This window comes from Podarcis vaucheri (genome assembly GCF_965113315.1).
Source record: "Podarcis vaucheri genome assembly, chromosome: 7".
NCBI classification, from domain to species: Eukaryota; Metazoa; Chordata; class Lepidosauria; order Squamata; family Lacertidae; genus Podarcis; species Podarcis vaucheri.
In genome coordinates this window covers 82,195,160-82,215,110 of record NC_138765.1, presented here as the reverse complement: position 1 = coordinate 82,215,110, position 19,951 = coordinate 82,195,160, and the positions used below count along the sequence as shown (strand labels likewise).

Sequence of the window (19,951 nt, the reverse complement as noted above, 5' to 3'; positions counted from 1 at the left end):
TTTATGAGTTTTGGTCTTTTTTCTTTAGAGACAGTCGCTGCTGCTAAAGGACATCTCTAGACCACAGCAGAGATAAAGAGGGTGATCTATGGGGTGGGGCTGCTTTTCTTTAAACGCAAACTGTAAACTTCAGCAGGGGCTGATTGCAAGTGGGAGAGGAACAGAGGACAGCTGTCATGGGGGGGGTGCCTTTCAAAGAGGAACTTAACCAGGTGGCCACAGCTGCTAGTTCAAACGGAAAAATAAGCCGTCCCACACATTCCCTTTCTACACACAGCAGACAGCGCAGGAGGCAGGGGGGGTGGACTCTCGTTTTTATTTCACTTTCCAGAACAGCACCTTCCCCGTTTTCGTTTCCAAAAGAGGGATTACAAAAAAAACCGATATTCGGTTCCAGGTGTCGCGGGGAAAAAGAGCAACGGGCCGAACGCTTCCAAAGGCTGTTGCCTCAAGGCCGGGACACTTCGACCTTCCCAAGTAACTGCCAAGGTGCCGCTGATCCTCTGGCAAAAGAGAGGCGTGGGTCGGGCCTGCGTCATTGCTCCTGGTGGAAGGGGAAAAAAAGGCTTGCGGTTACTCTTTTGGCCTTAGGGTTGCAGGTCTGTTCCTGCTACAGAACTTTAACAGAGGAACATTAAGAGCCTGCTGGACCAGGCCAATGGCACAGCAGCCACCCAGACACTTCAGTGGGAAACCCACAAGCAGACCCTGAGCACAAGAGCCCTCTCCCCATCTCTGGTTTCCAGCAACAGTGCTGCCTCCGATAGTGGAGGCAGCGCATAGCCATTGTGACTAATAGCCATTGACAGCCCTCTCCTCCCCATGGATTTGTCCAATCCTCTCTCACAGCCATCCAAGGGTTACCTTTATATGAGAGGATCTCCCGCTCTATAATAAATATTAATAATATTTTTTAATTTATACCCCGCCCTCCCCCGCCAGAGCAGGGCTCAGGGCGGCTAACGCCAATAAAATTACATAATTTGGGGGGGGGGGGGAGAGAAACCAATTTAAAATACAGGTTAAAAACACAATTTGAAATGCAGCCTCATTTTAATAGTAGCCCGTAGATCAAAACCATAAGGGGAGGGAAACATAAGGGTCAGACTGAGTCCAAACCAACGGCCAGGCGGAACAGCTCTTTCTTGCAGGCCCTGCAGAAAGATGTCAAGTCCCGCAGGGCCCTGGTCTCTTGTGACCACAGCTATCCCCCTCCCCTTAGATCCCTGACATGAGGACTCCCTGGTCTCCAAGCACATAAGGGGAAATGGATCCCTGCATCCAGGAAGTCTCAGCTTTAAGGAAAGGTGCTGTTGTGCTGCTGCTGCCTTTGCAAAGACATACTCAAAAGCCTACAGAGCCAAATGCCTGGTGGCATTTCAGTAGAGCATGAGACTCTTAACCTCAGTCGTGGGTTTGACCCTCACGTTGGGCAGGGGGTTGGACTAGATGACCCACATGGTCCCTTCCAACTCTACAATTCTATGATAAGAGCAAAACAATAATTTTTTTCTCCCTGCTCCCCCACAGTCTGAAGAAAAAGAAGTGCTAATATATGTTTGTGTGTGTGCGACACAGAAACATAGAATTGTAGAGCTGTGATCCTTATCAACTCCTTCCTTCTGCTCCCATATAGACAGTAATTAATTTTTTTAAGAAAGCAATAGGTTTTATGGAATGTAACAGACTCTGTAAACAGTGAATATAGGATCTGAAGATCAAGAGAGTTTATATTAGGTTGTTTGAGGGAGGGTGATGGAGGGAATAATGAATTTCTATTGTTTAGATCTCAGTCTGCATTGATTATACCTGCAGTAATGAATTGTAATTCTATTTTTACATAAAACAATCCGCCCCCAGAAAGTATTATGTACACCAAGCCCCGACATTAAGTGACGTAGAGTTGAGTGAGCAGAGTCACAACTTGCCATACTAGAGGGCTTATTCATGCCCGAGGCTGTTCTGCGATTTGCTCCTCCATAAGAGAGGTTTTGTGCGTTTGTGGGAGGAAGGGAAACCACGAATAGAGTCTGTTATAAACTTTATACGGCCGTTTCGCAACATTGCGGGAAGCATGACGCAGTTTTGATGTGGACAGCTGAGTGGTCTGGAGGCCTCAATTCTTCGAGGGGGGGGAATGGTGAGGCTGCTAGATGGGTCTCTCCCCCTACCCCACTCCACCTATACCAGTCATCAAATTGGAATTAGCAACTTCTTCTCCCATCTGGAAGAAAGCCACAACCAACGTTTGCTGGGAGTTAAGTCATCAAACTAATTAGCACTGACAGTGTGCAAGGCCAGACAATTGAGGGCTGGACTGAGAGGTGGGCAGAATGGAGTTTAGGATCAACTGGCAGGTCTCTGGGTAAATCTGCAATCAAAGGCAGCAATGTTTCTGAATATCAGTTGATGGGAAACACAAGTGGGGAGAGTTGCTGTTGCATTCAGATCCTGTTTCCCAGAGGTATTCGACTGGTCACTGAGATAAAAGGATGCTAGACGAAAATGCTCTTCAATTCTAACAATAAGACTTTTGCACCAGGCTCTGGTTGGTAAATCTTGGGGTTCTAGCAAAAAAGAAAAAAGGGCAGGCAAGCACGAAGCTTGCCAATTTCCAAGAGGGAGGGAGGGAGGGAGGGAGGGAGAAGCAATTGCCAAAGAAAATTCAAGGGAGAATTAGGTGGCAGGAAACCTGCAAGCAAGAAAGAGGCTAAGTTGGCTCAAGGGTGGTTTGGCTGAGAGGATGAGGAAAGAGAGAAGCAAAGGGAAAGGGGGTTTGGTAAATCAACAAGAGTGGGGGGGGGACCCCACTCTTGGCTGAGTAGGCCAGGAAGCTCTTGCAACCAAGCCCCATAGCTGTACTCTGGTTACATTTCCAGACTTATATCAGAAGAGACAGCACTTCAGAGCCCCCTAGCCAAAGAAAAGTGGCTGAACTAGATCTTACACGCTGGGGCTCAACTGAGACCAGGGTTTCCTGCTGCACCGTGGGAAAATGGCTGAATCAGAAACTGGGTTGTATCCAACTAAGTTAGAACAGGCTCACCGAAATGAATGAACCTAAATCAGGTCTGCCAATTAACTTCAGTGGGTCTGTTCTGAATAGGGTAGCACTGGATGCAACTCCCCAATCCACAACTTTCATAGTTCTAGTTGAGGGCTTAAATAGAGACCAGGGTTTCCTCACCCACTACAGGCGTGAAATTTATCCCCCAATTATTGCTGTTGCAAACGATCACGTTGACCACCTAGCACTCTTTTAAACTTTATGTATAATTGTCACATACTTCTGCTCTCTTAATTTTCGTGACCGTTTGGTTCCACTGGTTACAATCGCCCCACCCCAAAGAGCCGTGTGCATTTCTGCCAAACGTGCAGAGCATTCGACTCCAGCATGTGAAAACCTTTGCTGCAAGACATCCGTTTGTTTTCAAAAACAACAGTGTCCCATGGCCCCTTTTTTAAGACGGCCGTCTGCTAGACCCACAAACCTCATACTCTCAACTGCACTGGTTGTTAAGTTGAAAAGGGGGGGGGGGGAATCTGGAAGGCTACCCGCTTTCCCCTGAGTTTAATATTTAATTATAAAAATATTTATATGATTCTATGATTTGTATACTGCTGTGCCATAAAAAACATCAAAGTGGTTAAAAGCAATAAAAACACAGAACCATACAATAAAAACGTAAAGAAGTTAAAAACAGGGCATCAATTAACCACTGTGGAAACAGGTATTCTTGTTTGCCCGCATAGGCCTGGCAGAATAGAAAGGTTTTCAGCAGGCGTTTAGAAGTTGGCACAGAAGGTGCCTGCTCTGCTTTTAGGAATTACTCCCTACCCCAGACCAAGCAAATACCTATAAGGTCACATTTTAAGCACATTTAAGAGACTCTAAACTGTCATGGTTCCCCTAAAGAATTCTGGGAAGCATAGTTAGCAGTTAACAAACTACAGTCCCCAGGATCTTTGGGGGAAGTTAAAAGTGGTATTTGTTGTTGTTTAGTTGTGTCTGACTCTTTGTGACCCCATGGACCAGAGCACGCCAGGCACTCCTGTCTTCCACTGCCTCCCGCAGTTAACTCATGTTAGTAGCTTAGAGAACACTGTCTTTTAATGTATTATGTGGATGCGACCGAAGAGAGGAGTTCTCAAAAGCAGACTCACCTTGACAAACCGCCCGTGGAGAAGGTAAGGAGACCGGAAGTCATGCTGGCAGTTTGAATAAGCCATTCCTAAGCCCATTCCTGACCCGAGAGTGATGGGCCACGTCTTCCCTGGAACAAAAGAAGGTGGAAGGAAAGAGAGGGAGGGAAAGAGAGAGAGAGAAAACAGAGATGGAAGAACAATGGGAATGTCACTATGAAATGTGGCCCGAATCAAGGTCCAGATAATTCGCAATGCTTCAATGAAACAAGAAATTCTGCAAGGGCATCAATGATAGCTGGTACAGCAGCACAGTGAGAGGTTAATGGACTGAACTCTGAATGGGGAAGTTCTCGGATCAAAACTGTTATGGGCCCACTGGTGGGTCTTAGGCAAGCGACTCTCGGGCTTAATTCTGAAACAGGGGGATAATACTGATAGGATTTGCTTTATAGCAGAAATGGCCCTCGAGGCCTTGCTAAGTGGCCCCTGGAATTCTCCCCAGTTCTGTGCCCCATCAATGGCCCACTTGCCACTCTTGAGTGCTTTTGCCTAGCTAGAATATGTCCTTGAAATGGGACTCTTGCTTGCCTGAATAGAGAGGCATTTGGGGAGGGAGGCTGCAGAAGCCTCAGGCTGGCCTACTAGTTAAGAGATGAAAGCCATCGATTGCTCTGTCCACATTTGCACCTAGCCCTGCCCACTATTGACACGTGGTTTCCGCCCCCCCAGAAGACTGCCAGTGAAGGAATGGGGCACTTGGGCTGATAAAAGGTTCCACACCCCCACCTTGCAGGGCTGCTGTAGGGATTGTAACTAGGTAGCACATACAGACCACCATAACAAAATTATTATTCATTTATTTAATTGATTGCATCGTATTTATATCCCACCTTTTTCTCCAAGGCGATCAAGGTGGCATACATGCCCCCCCCCCATTTTTAATCCCCACAGCCAGTGTTTGAAACTCCCATAGTTTTAGGCACATTTTGCGACAGGGAATTTCATTAGCGCGAGCAGTTTCTGAGCTCTGGGTGCAGTGCTGAGCCTAAGATTTCAGATTACAACTGCAGAGTGGAAGGAAAGGAGGACCCTTTTCTTCCTCCCCACTTCTAGCCACTCTCCCTCCCCTGGTAAGGAAATAGGAGGGAAGTGGCTCCACTGACCTCTGGCTTGGCCCGCCTCCCCCCCCCCCCACTGACAGCAGCCGACCCCTGACAGATTGCCCCCTCCAAAGGTGGCGAAGCAAGGGAGGTTCCTCACCCCTGGTTATAAAGAAATCCTCTTTCCACAGCTACCAGGTTGATCTTTTCAAGTGGCTCATCTCTGTTTGCAAATCCTAAAAACCTGCACCCCACCCTATCCCACAAAATGCATGGTGGAGTAAAACCTATTTTAAAAATGGGTCACGGTGCTGGGCTTGGAGGGGGGGGGACACACGCAGATGGGCTCCACAGTGCTTGTTGTTTTTAAACAGAAGGAAGTTATTGCATAAATATATATTAAAAATGTTTATCAAGCTGCAAATGGCTGCTGGAAAGGGCTCTTCCCGTGTGCTCAAATCCCATCCTGATGTCAACAAGGCAGCTTTTATTTAGAGAAAGCAAATACCGCAGTACATTGTGAGGAGGATCTTTATTTAGAAGGGGCTACTAAACCTGCCTTTGAAACATAGGCTGCAAAATACACATAGAGTTACTAACACATCACTGGTCATCCCTAACCCTGTGGCTATGCTGGCAGGGGGCTCCCAGGAGGTGGAACTCCCAGAGAGCCACCAGGTTGGGGAAATGGTTGAACTCGCCCAATATTTCCAACTCTGGTCGGCAGTGGAGCTCCAGGATCCGAAGCACAGCAGTGTCTTCGTCATCAGCTGCCTAAAGGTAAAGGGACCCCTGACCATTAGGTCCAGTCATGGCTGACTCTGGGGTTGCGGCGCTCATCTCGCTTTATTGGCTGAGGGAGCCGGCGTACAGCTTCCAGGTCATGTGGCCAGCATGACTAAGCCGCTCCTGGAGAACCAGAGCAGCACACGGAAACGCTGTTTACCTTCCCGCCGGAGCAGTACCTGTTTATCTACTTGCACTTTGACGTGCTTTTGAACTGCTAGGTGGGCAGGAGCAGGGACCGAGCAACGGGAGCTCACCCTGTCGCGGGGATTCGAACCGCTGACCTTCTGATCGGCAAGTCCTAGGCTCACAGCGCCACACACGTCCCTGTCAGCTGCCTACCTGATCTTTATAATGGGAGGTGCTGGGGACTGAATCTGGGACCTTTCACATGCAAACAAAGTGCTCTACCGCTAAGCTATGGGTCCCTGCTGGCCTGCCATTTTCATTGGCCGGCCAATATCCAAAAGCATAAAGGGAGGGATGGTGGCACAAGGTCCCCTCAGAATGGATGTCAGGAAGACAAGAACCTGGACCGGAAGCGGGGTATTCACCTGGGAGCTACCCATCACTTACTTTTGAAGAAGATGACCGAGAAGACAACGCCCAACCCAAAGCCAGCACCTGCAAGAGGAAGGAAATAATTAACGGAGCCTGCCAGGCCTCCCCAAATGCCCACAAGGGAACAATACTATTCATTGCAGGGCATAAGAAGATGCTGCTGGATGGAGCCAATAGCCCATCTAGTCCAGCATCCTGTTCTCACAGTGGCCAATCAGATGCTCCAGTGGGAAACCCACAAGCAAGACCCAAATGCAAGAGCCCTCTCCCCTCCCATGGTTTCCAGTGACTGGTATGCAGAACCACTGATGCCTCCAGCTGTGTAGGTAGAGCATAGCCATTGTGTCTAGTAACCATCAATAGCCTTAATCTTCCGGAATCTGCCCAGTTCTCCAAGTTGGTGGCCATCACTGCCTCTCTCTTTCTTTCTTTTTTTTAAAAAAGTGCACAAAAGCACAGCTACAGAAGGAAAAGGATTATTAGCTTCTACTAGCAGAGACGGCAGGGACTGAAGCTGCGACCTTCCACATGCGAAGGAGGAGTGCCTACCATTTTGCTACAGGCCTCCTAGGGATGCCCGATGCCAAATCGGGCCATTGGCCAAGCTAGTCCAGTCCTTGCTCTGCTTGCCAAAGGCTTCCCCAGGCCTTCTACCCAAGACTGAGCCATGGGACCTTCTACACACAGAGCACATGTTCCTTCAGCCCTGAGCTGCGGCCCCTGGCAAGCACTGGATTTAAACGTGGAGGCAGCGGACGGCCTTCAAAAATGTTCTCCAGATATTGATGGGCCCCCCAAATGTTCTGTGGGGCGCTAACTCAGCCCTGCGTCAACAGGATGGGTCGCCTGGAAGGCCAGTTTATTCCCAAGTCAAGTGGCCCGGAGCCGTCTCGGAGGAAAATTGCTTCCTTTGCGGTCTCCCCGTCCTCTAGTGTTCATTGTGGCTTGGGAAGGTGGGAACCAAAGGGGGGGGCCCTTTACCCTGATTTTATTCCCTGTCTGCTTGTTTTCCTTGTAAGTGAGAGCTTTCATCTTTTATTGTTATGAAGTTAAAGGCTGGCCTGGAGGTGCTGGTCTTTAGTGGAAACAGCTGCCTGCTGCAGTCCCTCGATGTCCCTTCGGTCAGGTGGGAGGCCCTTCGGAGCAGCGCCTTGCCCTCTTAAAAGGAAATTGACCGTGCATGGCCCCAAACCGACATGGCTGGTTTATTGTTCATGGCAGCTGTAAAGCAAACACACTCTGCCCATGCTCTGGAACACTGTCATGTCCCAAGGCTAAGCACTGGCACCCCCTCCTGCAGTAGAGTCCCAAGCTCCATCTATATGTCAATGTAAGCCATAGATTTGGATTTGGAAGAAGATACCACAGATCAATAGTGTGTGGATTTTGCAGGAAGTTCTTCCTGAGATTTTATTTAGATAGTATCTTACATAGCTTAGGTTAAGCTGAATCTGTTACGGGAACTCATTTGTTTATCTTGGCAGCGGGGCACAGGGCAGACAAGATCTGAAATCATATTTAGATGGCGTGCCCCAGGATTGTGAGATACTGCTAGCAGATTCCTGGCAAGATAGAAGAGATGACAGGATATTATCTACCATAAAGATTACTAAGGAAAGCCCTGCTGGGTCAGGCAGTCCAGAATGACATTTTCACCAGATGCCCCAAAGCACCGGTTCTCAACCTGTGGGTCCCCAGATGTTGTTGGACTACAACTCCCATCATCCCTGAGCTCTGGCCTTGCTAGCTAGGAGTGATGGGAGTTGTAGTTCAACAACATCTGGGGACCCGCAGGTTGAGAAAGGCTGCCTCAAAGGGAAACCTGCAAGCTGGATTCGAGCACCAGAGCACTCTCCCCTCCTGTAGTTTCCAGCAGCAGCATTGCTGCTTCCAACCATGGAGGGAGCGCATAGTCATCGCCTTCCTCACATTCCAGAACATTTTGACTGGTGTGATTGGATACTGTAACCAGTGTTACCGCACAGCTAGAAGCATGATTTTTGTGGGTTTGTAATTTTAAAATTAGAAAATAAATTTAATTTTAAAAAGATGCCCGGGGGGCAGCAGGGCGCACCTAGAGTTTGTAGTCAAGCAGGCATGAAGGTACGAATGACTGTTAGCAACAACCGATGTCTCCCCACCCTACTCCAGCTTCCCCATGGAACAGCTGGTGTTGGGGGGGTATGTATGGAGAGGGTGTTTATGCTATTAAACCCAAATTACCATCTGCACAGATCCATCAAAAGCACAAACTGTTTGGCCTCCTTGACCCGAGGCTCAAACAAACTCCTTCCCTTACTACACACTGACTTTCCTTTCTTTCTCGAGTACCACTGCTGGAAATCAGGCTGTTTAGAGAAAATAATTATTTCAACACGCAGAACTGGGGGGAGCGGGGGGGTGTGATGAGATGGGCGTTCGCTCAAACTGTCCAGCTCAGCAAGTCATGCTGCGGTCCAGGCTTAGACTTCCTGCTCAAGGATGGTTTCTCTCTCTCCCCCTCTGCCAACTTAAACAAGTTAGCTAATCAATGAGAAATGGTTTACATGGGAGATGAACTGTGCATCACGCGAACACCGACCTTTAAACAGTTGCTTCTGTTACCATTTTCCATCCTGTTAGGGAAAAACCAATGTCCGATGATTGCCCAGAATACGATAACCACAGAGCTTGGGGGAGGAGACAACTAGATCATTCTAAGTAGATCAAACTGGTGCCCTCCAGATGAGTGAGGAGTGAACATAAGAGCCTGCAGAACACAGACATCATGGCTAGTAGCCATCGATAACCTTATCCTCCACGAATAGATTCAGAGCAAGATATCATCTAAATAAAATCCTTGACCATGGGCGGTGTTGGGTGGGGCTGATGAGAGCTGTAGCCCAGCAACATCTACAAGGGCACAGGGTTGGTGAAGGCTGGATCGGGTGAGGAGGATGTGCTGGATTCAATAAAGGGGCAGCTTCTTATGGGAATGACCCCACAGCTCTGGGGCAGAGGCTGTGAGGGTCAGGCAACTTTGGTAGATTTTCAAGAATGTCCTATCCAGCTTTCCACTGCAACCTGGAGGGCCATAAAGACTGATGTCACATGCCAAGGGTTATAATGGAGGGCACCGCCAGTCTTTATTGAGAAGAAAATGCGGCAAATGTTTCCCCCTCCCCTGTCTGCCCAACCAGCTGCTCAGTTCAAATAATTTCTATCCAGGACAATTTTGGCCTGCAATTCAACAGACACACACACCAAATTCGAAGCACAAGCAAGAATTAAGATCTATGAAACTGTTTCTGTGGACTCTTCATCAAACCAGGAGGTTGTTATGGTTCTGTGGTCATCTCCTTAACGTCGCCAAGAAAGCAAAGGGGAGTTTGAGTCAATCTTTCGAAGCCGTGTGTGTCCAACCCCATTGGGGGTTTTCCTAGACACAAATGCTGCTGGAACAAATGAGTCTCATCCAAGTGAAGTCCCTAGAGGTGAAACGGCCAAGTTGCCAGTTTGGTTATGGACGGTACTGTACAAAGGGACCAGCAAAGAGGCAAAAACCCACACCAGCCGATGGCTTTTGCCGTTTTGGGGAGCTGCACGCTCAATTTCCTTTTAAGAGGGCAAGGCGCTGCTCCTGAAGGGCCTCCCACCTGACCGAGGGGACATCGGGGGACTGCAGCAGGCAGCTGTTTCCACTAAAGACCGGCACCTCCAAGCCAGCCTTTAACTTCATAACAATAAAAGATGAAAGCTCTCACTTACAAGGAAAACAAACGGACAGGGGATAAAAGCCAAATATCTTGCAGTCTCAGACCCCCTCCTGCTTCTCCCTCCCTCCCTTCAGAGCCAGGAAAGGCAAAAGAGGAGGGGAAGACTCAAGGAAAGTGGTTTTCTTCTTTGAGATCTCTTCAGCCACTTGGAGGAAATGGGCCTTCCGGGCAACCCCATCCAATTGGCCTGGCACTGAGTTAGGGCCTCACACACCTTTTGTGGGTCCCATCAATGCATGGGGAATGTTCCTGAACGAAACATGCTGAACTTTACCAACTTGGTGCCCTCCGGATGTTTTGGAGTACAATTCCCAGCCAGCACATTGGGAGAGCCTCAAATTGGATTTTGAAATCAGTTCAGCCAGGCCATAACTGCTTTCCTCAATCCTTGGGGAGGCAGGAACTGTGCTTTTGTTCCCCACCCACCCCATGCCAAATGCCAATCTTCTCTGCCACAGATTAATTTAACCCCCAATTTGTACTCTGTTGCACCATCTGTAAGTATTGCAAATGGAGCAATGACACAGAAAGATGAATTAGATCCGAAGTTTTTTTTCCAAACCAAAGGCACGTGCTACACTAGCCATTGCCATATACAATGTCATTCCAATTTCATAAAAAATCGGTTTTTCCTTTAAGGCCTCTTGTTAATTCACCCCTTTCCTCCCACCTCCTCAAAAAATAGAAAACCCTTTTCCAATAGCTGCAATCCTACCAAATGTCAGGTTTGCAGAGGCAATTAATCTACATTATTTTAATATAAGCACTGGCCAAATGGACGTTATCACCTGGCCATATTTTAATGCAGACAAGTGAGATTTGCAACAAAATCATGCAGTTTTATCCTTCACCAAGGTGCTGCTGCTCAGTGTTCTAGAAAGCCAGTTTTGCCCTCTTCCAGTACACTCCATTCTGCTCTTTTCCTAATTTTTCCTTTACAACTGAAATTCAACATCCTTTGGCTGCTAAGTTTACTGCCTTGTACTGGGCTATTTGGGAGGAAGGTTGCCCCTTGGGGTTTCCTTTATAAAACATGTCTTGCACTTGTGTATTTATTGAACTTATATCCCCCCCCCCAATGAGATCAAGATGGCATTTGTGGGTCTTCCTTTCATTTAATCCCTGCAATAACCCTGTGATGTAGTTTAAGCTGAGAGGCAGTGACTGGCCCCAAGGTCACACCCAGTGCACTTCTTTGCCAGGTGGAGATTTGAACCCTGGTCTCCCAGGTCTTACTCCGACACTCTAACCACTGCAAATCTTGGGGTCCCCCCTGAGCATGCAGATATCACTTTTATCTCTCTCTCTCCACCCCCATCCCTGCATTTGCCACCAAAACTGGCTCTTCATACAGTTCTGATCAGCTTGACACTGATTTGGTCTTCCAAATCAGTCAAGTTCTGGAGACAGAAGGGCTATTTTGAAGTCTAATCCTAATCCCTCAAGGCCACCATGTATTTTCCAGTTTGGAGACTTATGCCAGCTAGTCGGAATTGGGTTTGAGAATGGAAGGAATACAGGGGAACAGGCAATTTCCCAGACTCTCTGCTCCAGCTTCAGACTTCAAAGCAACCCGCAGTATTATTTCACTCCCACAGAACCCATCCTCAAAGCTTTCCTTCTCCCCAGGCATCGGACCCCCACAGCTGCAGCTGTTGGGAAGCCAGACAACACCCTCCTTTATTGCCCCCCACTTATCCCACCGCTTATTAGATCAACAGATGCTAAATAGGACTTCTCCTAATTACCTTCCACCCACCTACAAGAAGAGAACAGATTGGTCTCTTAAGAACCTAAGAAAGGCCTGCTGGCTCAGGCCAATGGCATAATAATAATAATAATAATAATAATAATAATAATGATGATGATGATAATTTATTATTTATACCCCGCCCATCTGGCTGGGCTTCCCCAGCCACTCTGGGCGGCTTTCAACAAAATATTAAAATACAGTAATGCATCAAACATTAAAAGCTTCCCTAAGCAGGGCTGCCTTCAGATATCCAGCATCCTGTTCTCACAGTGGCCGACCCAAACCTGGAAGCCACATACTAGGGTTGCCATACTTCAAAAAGTGAAAATGCTTTGCTCAAGGTTCTTTTCCTGGACATTTCCGTCTGAGTACTGCTTAACGGGGCTGAATAATTCTAGACCCTACATTTAGCTCTTATGATGTTAGGCCATTGGGGACACGGGTGGCGCTGTGGGTAAAACCTCAGTGCCTAGGACTTGCCGATCGTATGGTCGGCGGTTCGAATCCGCACGGCGGGGTGAGCTCCTGTCTTTCGGTCCCGGCTCCTGCCCACCTAGCAGTTTGAAAGCACCCCTAAGTGCAAGTAGATAAATAGGTACCACTCCGGCGGGAAGGTAAACGGCGTTTCCGTGTGCTGTGCCGGTGCTGGCTCGCCAGAGCAGCTTCGTCACGCTGGCCACGTGACCCGGAAGTGTCTTCGGACGGCGCTGGCTCCCGGCCTCTTAAGTGAGATGAGCGCACAACCCTAGAGTCGGACACGACTGGCCCGTACGGGCAGGGGTACCTTTACCTTTATGTTAGGCCATGAACCTGTCCAATGTGTATCTGAGTGGTTCTCTCTGACTATAGAAGCAGAAAATCCCCTAAATTATAAACTGCAGGAAACTACAATCGAAGGTCAAGTTGATCACCTCCCCACTCTCAAAAGAAAATCCTTATAATTTAAAAAGGTGTATTTTGAAAGGAATATTTAATAGTTTGAAGTGTTTTATTCCAAGATGTCAAAACAAACAAAGGATTAGAGGCGAAAGGCACATTAGTGTCTTCCGGAGAGGAGCGGGCAATTTATGAACTTGCAAGACATTGCCAGTTCATGTACAGGCGTGGCTCTACGTGACAACATGGCTTGCAAAGGAGTGGGTGCCCAGAAGGGAGCCATCAGATACGCCTTCCTGGAAAGGAGCAGCTTTCTGGGAGGTCACTTGCCCAGCGACAAGTGGATTAAAGCGCCTTAGATCACTTCCTTCATTTAATTGTTTCAAAACCCACCACTATGACAACTTCAAAACAGGCCAACTTCACTGCTTTTGAAGGATGAAGAAGGGCTGTTTCAGCTTGCAGCTCCTTTTGTGGAAGTGGAGTGGAATTGTGCCCACCCGGAAAAACAGCCCGCCTCTCAGCAGTGGCATTGCCGCTGCCGAACAGGGATGTGTTCAGCATACGTAACAGGGATGCCTTTCACATCACACTTCATCAGCAGAAGCTATCAAGTTCACTTCCCACCTCCAGTTATAACAGCAAAACAGGAGAGAGTTTTTCTCCAAAGCTCTTGTTAAGCTAAAACTTATTCTGGGTAGGAACTGGAGGCAAAGAGGGTTGTATCAAACAACAGAGTAGACTCATTGAAATTAATGGGCATAGCTTACCTAGGCTCAGTCATTTCAATGGGTCCACTCCACTCTGAGTAGGATTAACGTGAGATACAACCCAGAGTTTTCAGGCCAAATAAGGTTTGCAGTGTTAGCCCTACCCAGAGTCAGAGACTCATTGAAATGAAAGTACTCGGGCCCACCAATTCCAGTGGGTCTACAGTGGGTAGGGCTAAGATTGGACATAAATCTTTCCTTAAACCCCCCCCCCCAAACCACCTGCGGGCGCTTTGCACCTCCCCCAGTAGCAGCTTATCAGAAAGAGCAGCAAACAATTCAGCAAATCAGGCACACACACCACTTTTTTCAAATTTAGATGTATCCCCATACATAGAACAGTATACATCTGTAAAGCATGTTCTTGTGGATCACTTTTTAAGAACATGTTTTACAGATGTATACCGTTCTATGTATGGGAATACAGATTTTCATAATGTATTTTCAGGATACTCTGGGGAAATCTTAAAAAATAAAAAATTGTTTCATTGACTTGTTTGTTTTCCTGAAGTTTTTGCAAGTCATGTTTTGCTTTAAAAAACAAAACAAAAAACATTTGTTGAATAAATATATGGACTTTTATTTATAAATGGCTTTACATCTTAAGGTTTTATCAGGCCTGCATGTTTGGATTCAGTAAAAAAGGAAATCAGAAAGTGTTCCCAGAGAATCATGCGGGCCCTGGTGGGTTTGGAATGCCACTGTCAACTAGGCAAAGCTCATTTATGCTTACCTCTGCATCTGCGGCCCTGGCTCTGTGCGTACATGTCATTAATTCCCGATACATGTGAAATAAGCATCACTGCTCCCTTTCATGCTCTGGGCCAAGTGCCTGTGCCTAAACACGACTCTGGCCCAGTTCAAGCAGGCGGTGAGAAACTCCCGCTGGGAAACCTCTGGCAGGGCTTCGGTTGGGAAAAATTGAGTCAATTGCCTTGCGCAATCCTCAGAACAAGGCGTGTGTTCGGTTCAAGCAAGAGCTGGGGGCATGCACACCGACAGGGGATCTACATGCTCCTCTGCAGCAGTTTATTGTGAGGGCAGCCTGCAAACCTAAGACCTTTCCCCTGCTTATGAGAACAGGACATAAAGAGGAGCCTGCAGGATCAAGCCAATGGTGCATCTAGTCCAGGTTCCTGTTCTCACAGCAGCCAAGCCAATGCCTGTGGGAAACCCTCAAGCAGGACGAGGGCAACAGCGTCAGATGCTGAATGGTTCCCTCCCTGGCACAACAGGCCCCATCTCTCAATGGTTCCCTCATTATTTCAGCCTCACACAGAGGCAAGATCATCCGACTGTTTGCCACTGCTGTGGACTAATCAACCAGTATTCAGAAGTACTGTTGTCTCCGACTGTGAAGGCAGAACATAACCATCATGGCTAGTCACTATATCAGCTACTCTACCCGGTGAGACTGCTGATCCATCTAGAGCCGGTGTAGGCAAGTTTTGGCCCTGTGGATGTCACTGAACTACAACTCCCAGTCTCAGCAAGGATGTAATGAGAGTTGTGGTTAAGAAGCATCTAGAGCAGGCTTCCTCAAACTCAGCCCTCCAGATGTTTTGAGACTACAATTCCCAACATCCCTGACCACTGGTTCTGCCAGCTAGGGATCATGGGAGTTGTAGGCCAAAAACATCTGGAGGGCCGACTTTGAGGAAGCTTGATCTAGAAGGCCAAATGTTCCCCATCCTTGATATAAAACACCATCAAGATAACACGTCTCTTTATGAAGATCTGCAAAAGGCTACTTCTTCCCAAGCTGTCTGCAGCAAAAACAGAAAAAAGGTGGGTGGGTAGCAAGGGGCAAACAAAGGCAAATGCAGTACTTAAGCTTGGTTACTGGTGGGGATGAGGAGTAAAGTGTTAAACCAAATACCTTGTGGTAGGAGGGACAGCTGCAGTACCAGCCACAAGTAAGTCAAATGCTGACTTTTCAAATGGGACAACTTCACATTGATGCAAGCTCTCACATTTCACAGAAGTCTTCATCACTCCACCTTACTGTGAACTCTGTGAAACCCAAGAGCTTACACACACTCACATCTAACTCAGCAGCCTCGAAATTTGCTGTGCACAAAGGGGCTCACCAAACTCACTTCTCAAGATGCAGAAGGCAGCTTTCTATCTTCCTAAGGATAGCCGATGCCTCTATACTCTCCTTGTGGGCTTTTTGGAGGCATCTAGTGGGCCACTGCTATGAACAGGATGCTGGACCAGAGATGGTTTCTCTTTAGCCTGATCCAGCAGGATTCTACTTAGGTTGTTTATCAACCCAGAAACCTTCTTATCACATCCTCAATCCCTCTTACAAAGTATGAGACACCTGCTCATTTAAAATCAAATTAATACCTACCCAGAAGAAGCCAGAGGAGAAGAAAATTGCAACAGCAAGCACAAATCCGATTATTAACTCATTTGCAATTCAAACTGGATCATTGTTATTTCTTCTTACTCTTCTTACCCACCCCACTTGCATGTAAACAAGTCTTATAACACAAAACTTAAAAGCACTTTCTCCCAGTATGGGAACAGGGGAGTTGGCGGCAGACAGAAACTTCAAAACCGCAGCCAACTCTGGGCACAATATTACTGGGAACATGTTGCACAACTCTCATTTCAAAGGGGTTCATGCGAGGTTTTCTGTGTAGGATTGCAGGAGAATCAAGACACATCGGGGGCAGCCACCCTCCTACCTTGGGAAAGAGGGCAGAGTCCCAACCTCTTCTCACTAATGCTCATCAGTGACAACGAAAACAAATCAACTTAGTGACCCAAAAAGCAAAACCAAGCTCGGATATGAGCACGCCAACGATTGGGCGAAGGACACATATTATATAGAATTTGTGGCTTCCAATGCAGATTGGCTGAGCTGAAATGATGGCATAGAATGTTCACAAACTTCCTAAGTGCTCAAGGGAGGGGAAATATTTTAATTTGGCTGGGATTAATATGATCACACAGGTCCTAAAGACAGTAATAGCTTTGCAGGGCAGGTCAAAGACTGGAAAGAATCCCAAGAGGCAGCCAAGCTAAGAAAACCTTTTGACAAGATGGAGGTGATAGGAACCAGAGGCAAGATGGGGCTGGTGGGGAATCAATTTTCCACATTAGTCTGAACTCATTCTCTGCTTGCACTAAGCTAGTAATTAAGTTCAGCTATTCCCAACTATTGCTTCCTTGTGTCTCAACACAGACCCACCCCTTCAGGTCTCCATTTCACAGCCATCAGAAGAGCCTGACTCCTGGATCAGGCCAAGGCCCAATTAGTACAGCATCCTATTCTCACAGAGGCCTACCAAAGGCCTAAAAGCAGGATATGAGAGCAACTGCCTTCTCTATCATCTACTGTGAGATGGGTTAGGCTAAATGCGATCCGCCCAAGGCAGAACTTCATAGCTGAGTTGGTATTTGAACCCAGATCTTCCCAGCAGAAATCCAACATACACACCGTCTACTGCACCAACATGAATCTCAGTTGGCAGGTTCCTCCTCACATCACACCGCAGGAGAAATCCCAAACTCTCATCAACACCTCAGTCTCCTGCAAACTAAGTTCTACTCAGAGTAGGCCCTCTGAAATAAGTGAACTTGGTTAGTCACAGTTATTAATTTCAATGGGTTTACTCTAGTAGAACTCACATACAACCCATTCACATTGGATGCCGTCCCATTCCTGTGCCTCAGGTGGTCACCTTTTTGTTTGACAGGTGTGTGTGTTTAACAGGTGTGAGTCAAGCAGAAACTCCATGGGGAAAACCTCTCCCCAGTAGTTAAGTGTGTCCCCCAGATCAAACTTCACACTTGTAGTAAACTTGTTATTGTTAGTTGACTCCCCTTTCACCCCCAAAACTGAAATATTGGGATAACACTGGACTACCTTATAGGCTTGTTGTAAAGCATTACAACAAGAGAATGTTAGGTGAAGCACTTTTTGAAATTCTTAAAGCTCTATGAATGGTGACTACTAGGTAGCAAAATGATTTGTCACTGTGAGACAGGGGTCTCTCTCTCATACATCACAAAGAATCCTCCAACTTTAGTCACACATTGTTTCCCCTGTAAAACCTTTGTCAAAGACAGGCTGGTTGTTCAGTATCAGAGGGGTTCAAATCCCCACTCAGTCATGAAGCTCACTGGATGACCTTGGGCCAGTCACTGCCTCTCAGCCTAACCTACCTCACACAAGGTTGTGTGAGGATTGAATGGAGGGGGGATTATGTATGTCACTGTGAGCTCCTTGGAGAAAAAGATGGGATATAAATGCAATGCAACAAATAAAATAAATATAGGAAAGCCAGGGGCACCACTGTGGTTGGAAGTGACCCAACCCCCTACCATCAATAACCTGCAATGGCCTCATCAGCTAGGAATTGGGAGTGGTAGCTAAAATATAACACCACAGATCTACAGTTATTAGTTTTGATTTCACCTCTGCCAAGCCCAAGGACAAACCAGGTGGCTTTAGGCAAATCACTCTCACAGCATTATCCCCACCTCCATACTGAGCGCACCCCCACCGTACAGGACTGATACAACACCTGCTGTGATAGTGTGTTCAAACAGCTAAATATTACAGAAATGATACACATATTGCTGTTATTTTGTAATTGAACGTTACCGCCCACTCTTGCAGGCGGCAGAATCTCAGTCTTTCCCAGACTGGCTCACCTACAATCCTTTTATTTGGATGTGCTGGGAATTGAACATGTGATGTCTGCCATGCAAAACAGGTACTCAACCAATGAACTATGCCTCCACTAGACCTGTAAACACACCCTGACAGCATGATTCTTGTTACTGCTGAAGAAGACAATCCTTTTCAGTGTGCATTTTAGAAGTTTAACTGCAATGAAAGCTATTCAGCAGACACAACACAATGAAACATTATTGGTGGCTCCACAGCTATTCAATTCCTACACACAAACTTTGACAGACTGTCTCCAGTGACAGGCCATTTGAAGGCTAGCACTTTATGATCCAAGTGGAGCACATAGCTGCCAGAGTCAGCACTATACTATCCCACATTTCCCAGACAAAAATAGGGACACAGCACCATGGACCCCCATAAAGCAGCTATGAACACTGGCGGTTCTATTCACAATATTTCTGAATACTCCTGTCTCCTCAAGGCAACAGCACACGACACCATATAGGGGGTTGCACCTTCTGAAGACTGGCTCCTGCGAAATCAGCTGCAGGGTTTGGGTGTGCTTCAAAATTGCTTTTGGGGGAACTTTTGAAATTGATGTAAAAACTGGGGTTTGGCTTTTGCTGCCCAACTCCCCATGGGACTCTGAGTCCCCTAAGTCCATGATCTGTCAGAGAAGAATGAATGGAGGCAGGATCCGGTGGAAAGCAAGGCAGATATTTATTTTTCTGTTGCAACAGAGTTTCCTCCCCTCCTTCCAGGAAGAAAGGTCCGCGATGAGGGGGGCAAGATATTATATATATATATATATATATATACACACACACACTCCTCCCGACTGCTTTTCAAAAGCAGGCTGCCGTATTTAAGAATTTGGTGTGCTTTTTAAAGTGGGTTGCAATGTTCTGGAGGCATTGCAACTCCTTTAAAAAAATGCCTTTGAAAACTGCGTGCGTGCATAAATAACTTATCCCTGCAGCACGACGATTTATTGGCAAGCCAGGCACCGACCCTCTAATCCTAAGGACATAGCTGCTAAATGCACGAGGCCTCACGCCAGGCGAGGATAACCTGAGCAGGGCCTTAGAGCAAGGACTGCCCCTTCCTTAACCCAGGTCTTCCTTCCCCCTCAGCACCACACCGTACGACACAGGGCGAGCCTCCTCCCGCTCCTTATTCCACAGCTCCTACCCTCGCCCCCTTACCCAGCTTGACGGCGGAGTCAGCCAAGCACCGGTCCCACTTCCTGCCCAAATCACCCTCCGACGCCATCTTGGCCACCGCCTCCTGCTCCCTCCACGAGCTGCCACTCAGCCTTCCCGCCCGCCTCCTTAGGCGTATGTCTCGCGAGAGGTACCGCTGCTGTAGCTGGCAGCGGGCGGCTCTCGCGAGTGTCCAAAGGAGTTGAAGGGAGGGGACGAAAGAGGATTTCCGCTTCCGCGGCCTCAGCTTCCGCTGCCCCACCCGGCAGAGCTGGCTCCCGTTGCCAAGGGTAACCTAGGGTAACCTTAGCAACCTGGGCCGGAGGCTTGACCTTGGGGCGGAAACGGGCT

General features: G+C 47.5%; 1 protein-coding gene and 1 long non-coding RNA gene across 2 annotated transcripts; both read right to left on the bottom strand.

Moving 5' to 3' along the window:
* Positions 1-297: 297 nt before the first annotated feature.
* On the bottom strand, positions 298-19,731 carry MICOS10 (mitochondrial contact site and cristae organizing system subunit 10). Its single transcript, XM_082230730.1, has 4 exons — positions 19,604-19,731; positions 6,609-6,656; positions 4,165-4,274; positions 298-544 (listed from the first exon to the last, which is right to left on the bottom strand). Exons 1-4 carry the CDS (start codon positions 19,668-19,670, stop codon positions 536-538), a joined length of 234 nt encoding a protein of 77 aa, XP_082086856.1. The 5' UTR covers positions 19,671-19,731; the 3' UTR covers positions 298-535.
* LOC309536578 lies at positions 5,764-6,602 on the bottom strand. Its single transcript, XR_014221640.1, has 2 exons — positions 6,371-6,602; positions 5,764-6,020 (listed from the first exon to the last, which is right to left on the bottom strand). It is a non-coding gene; the product is annotated as an uncharacterized lncRNA (long non-coding RNA).
* Positions 19,732-19,951: the final 220 nt, after the last annotated feature.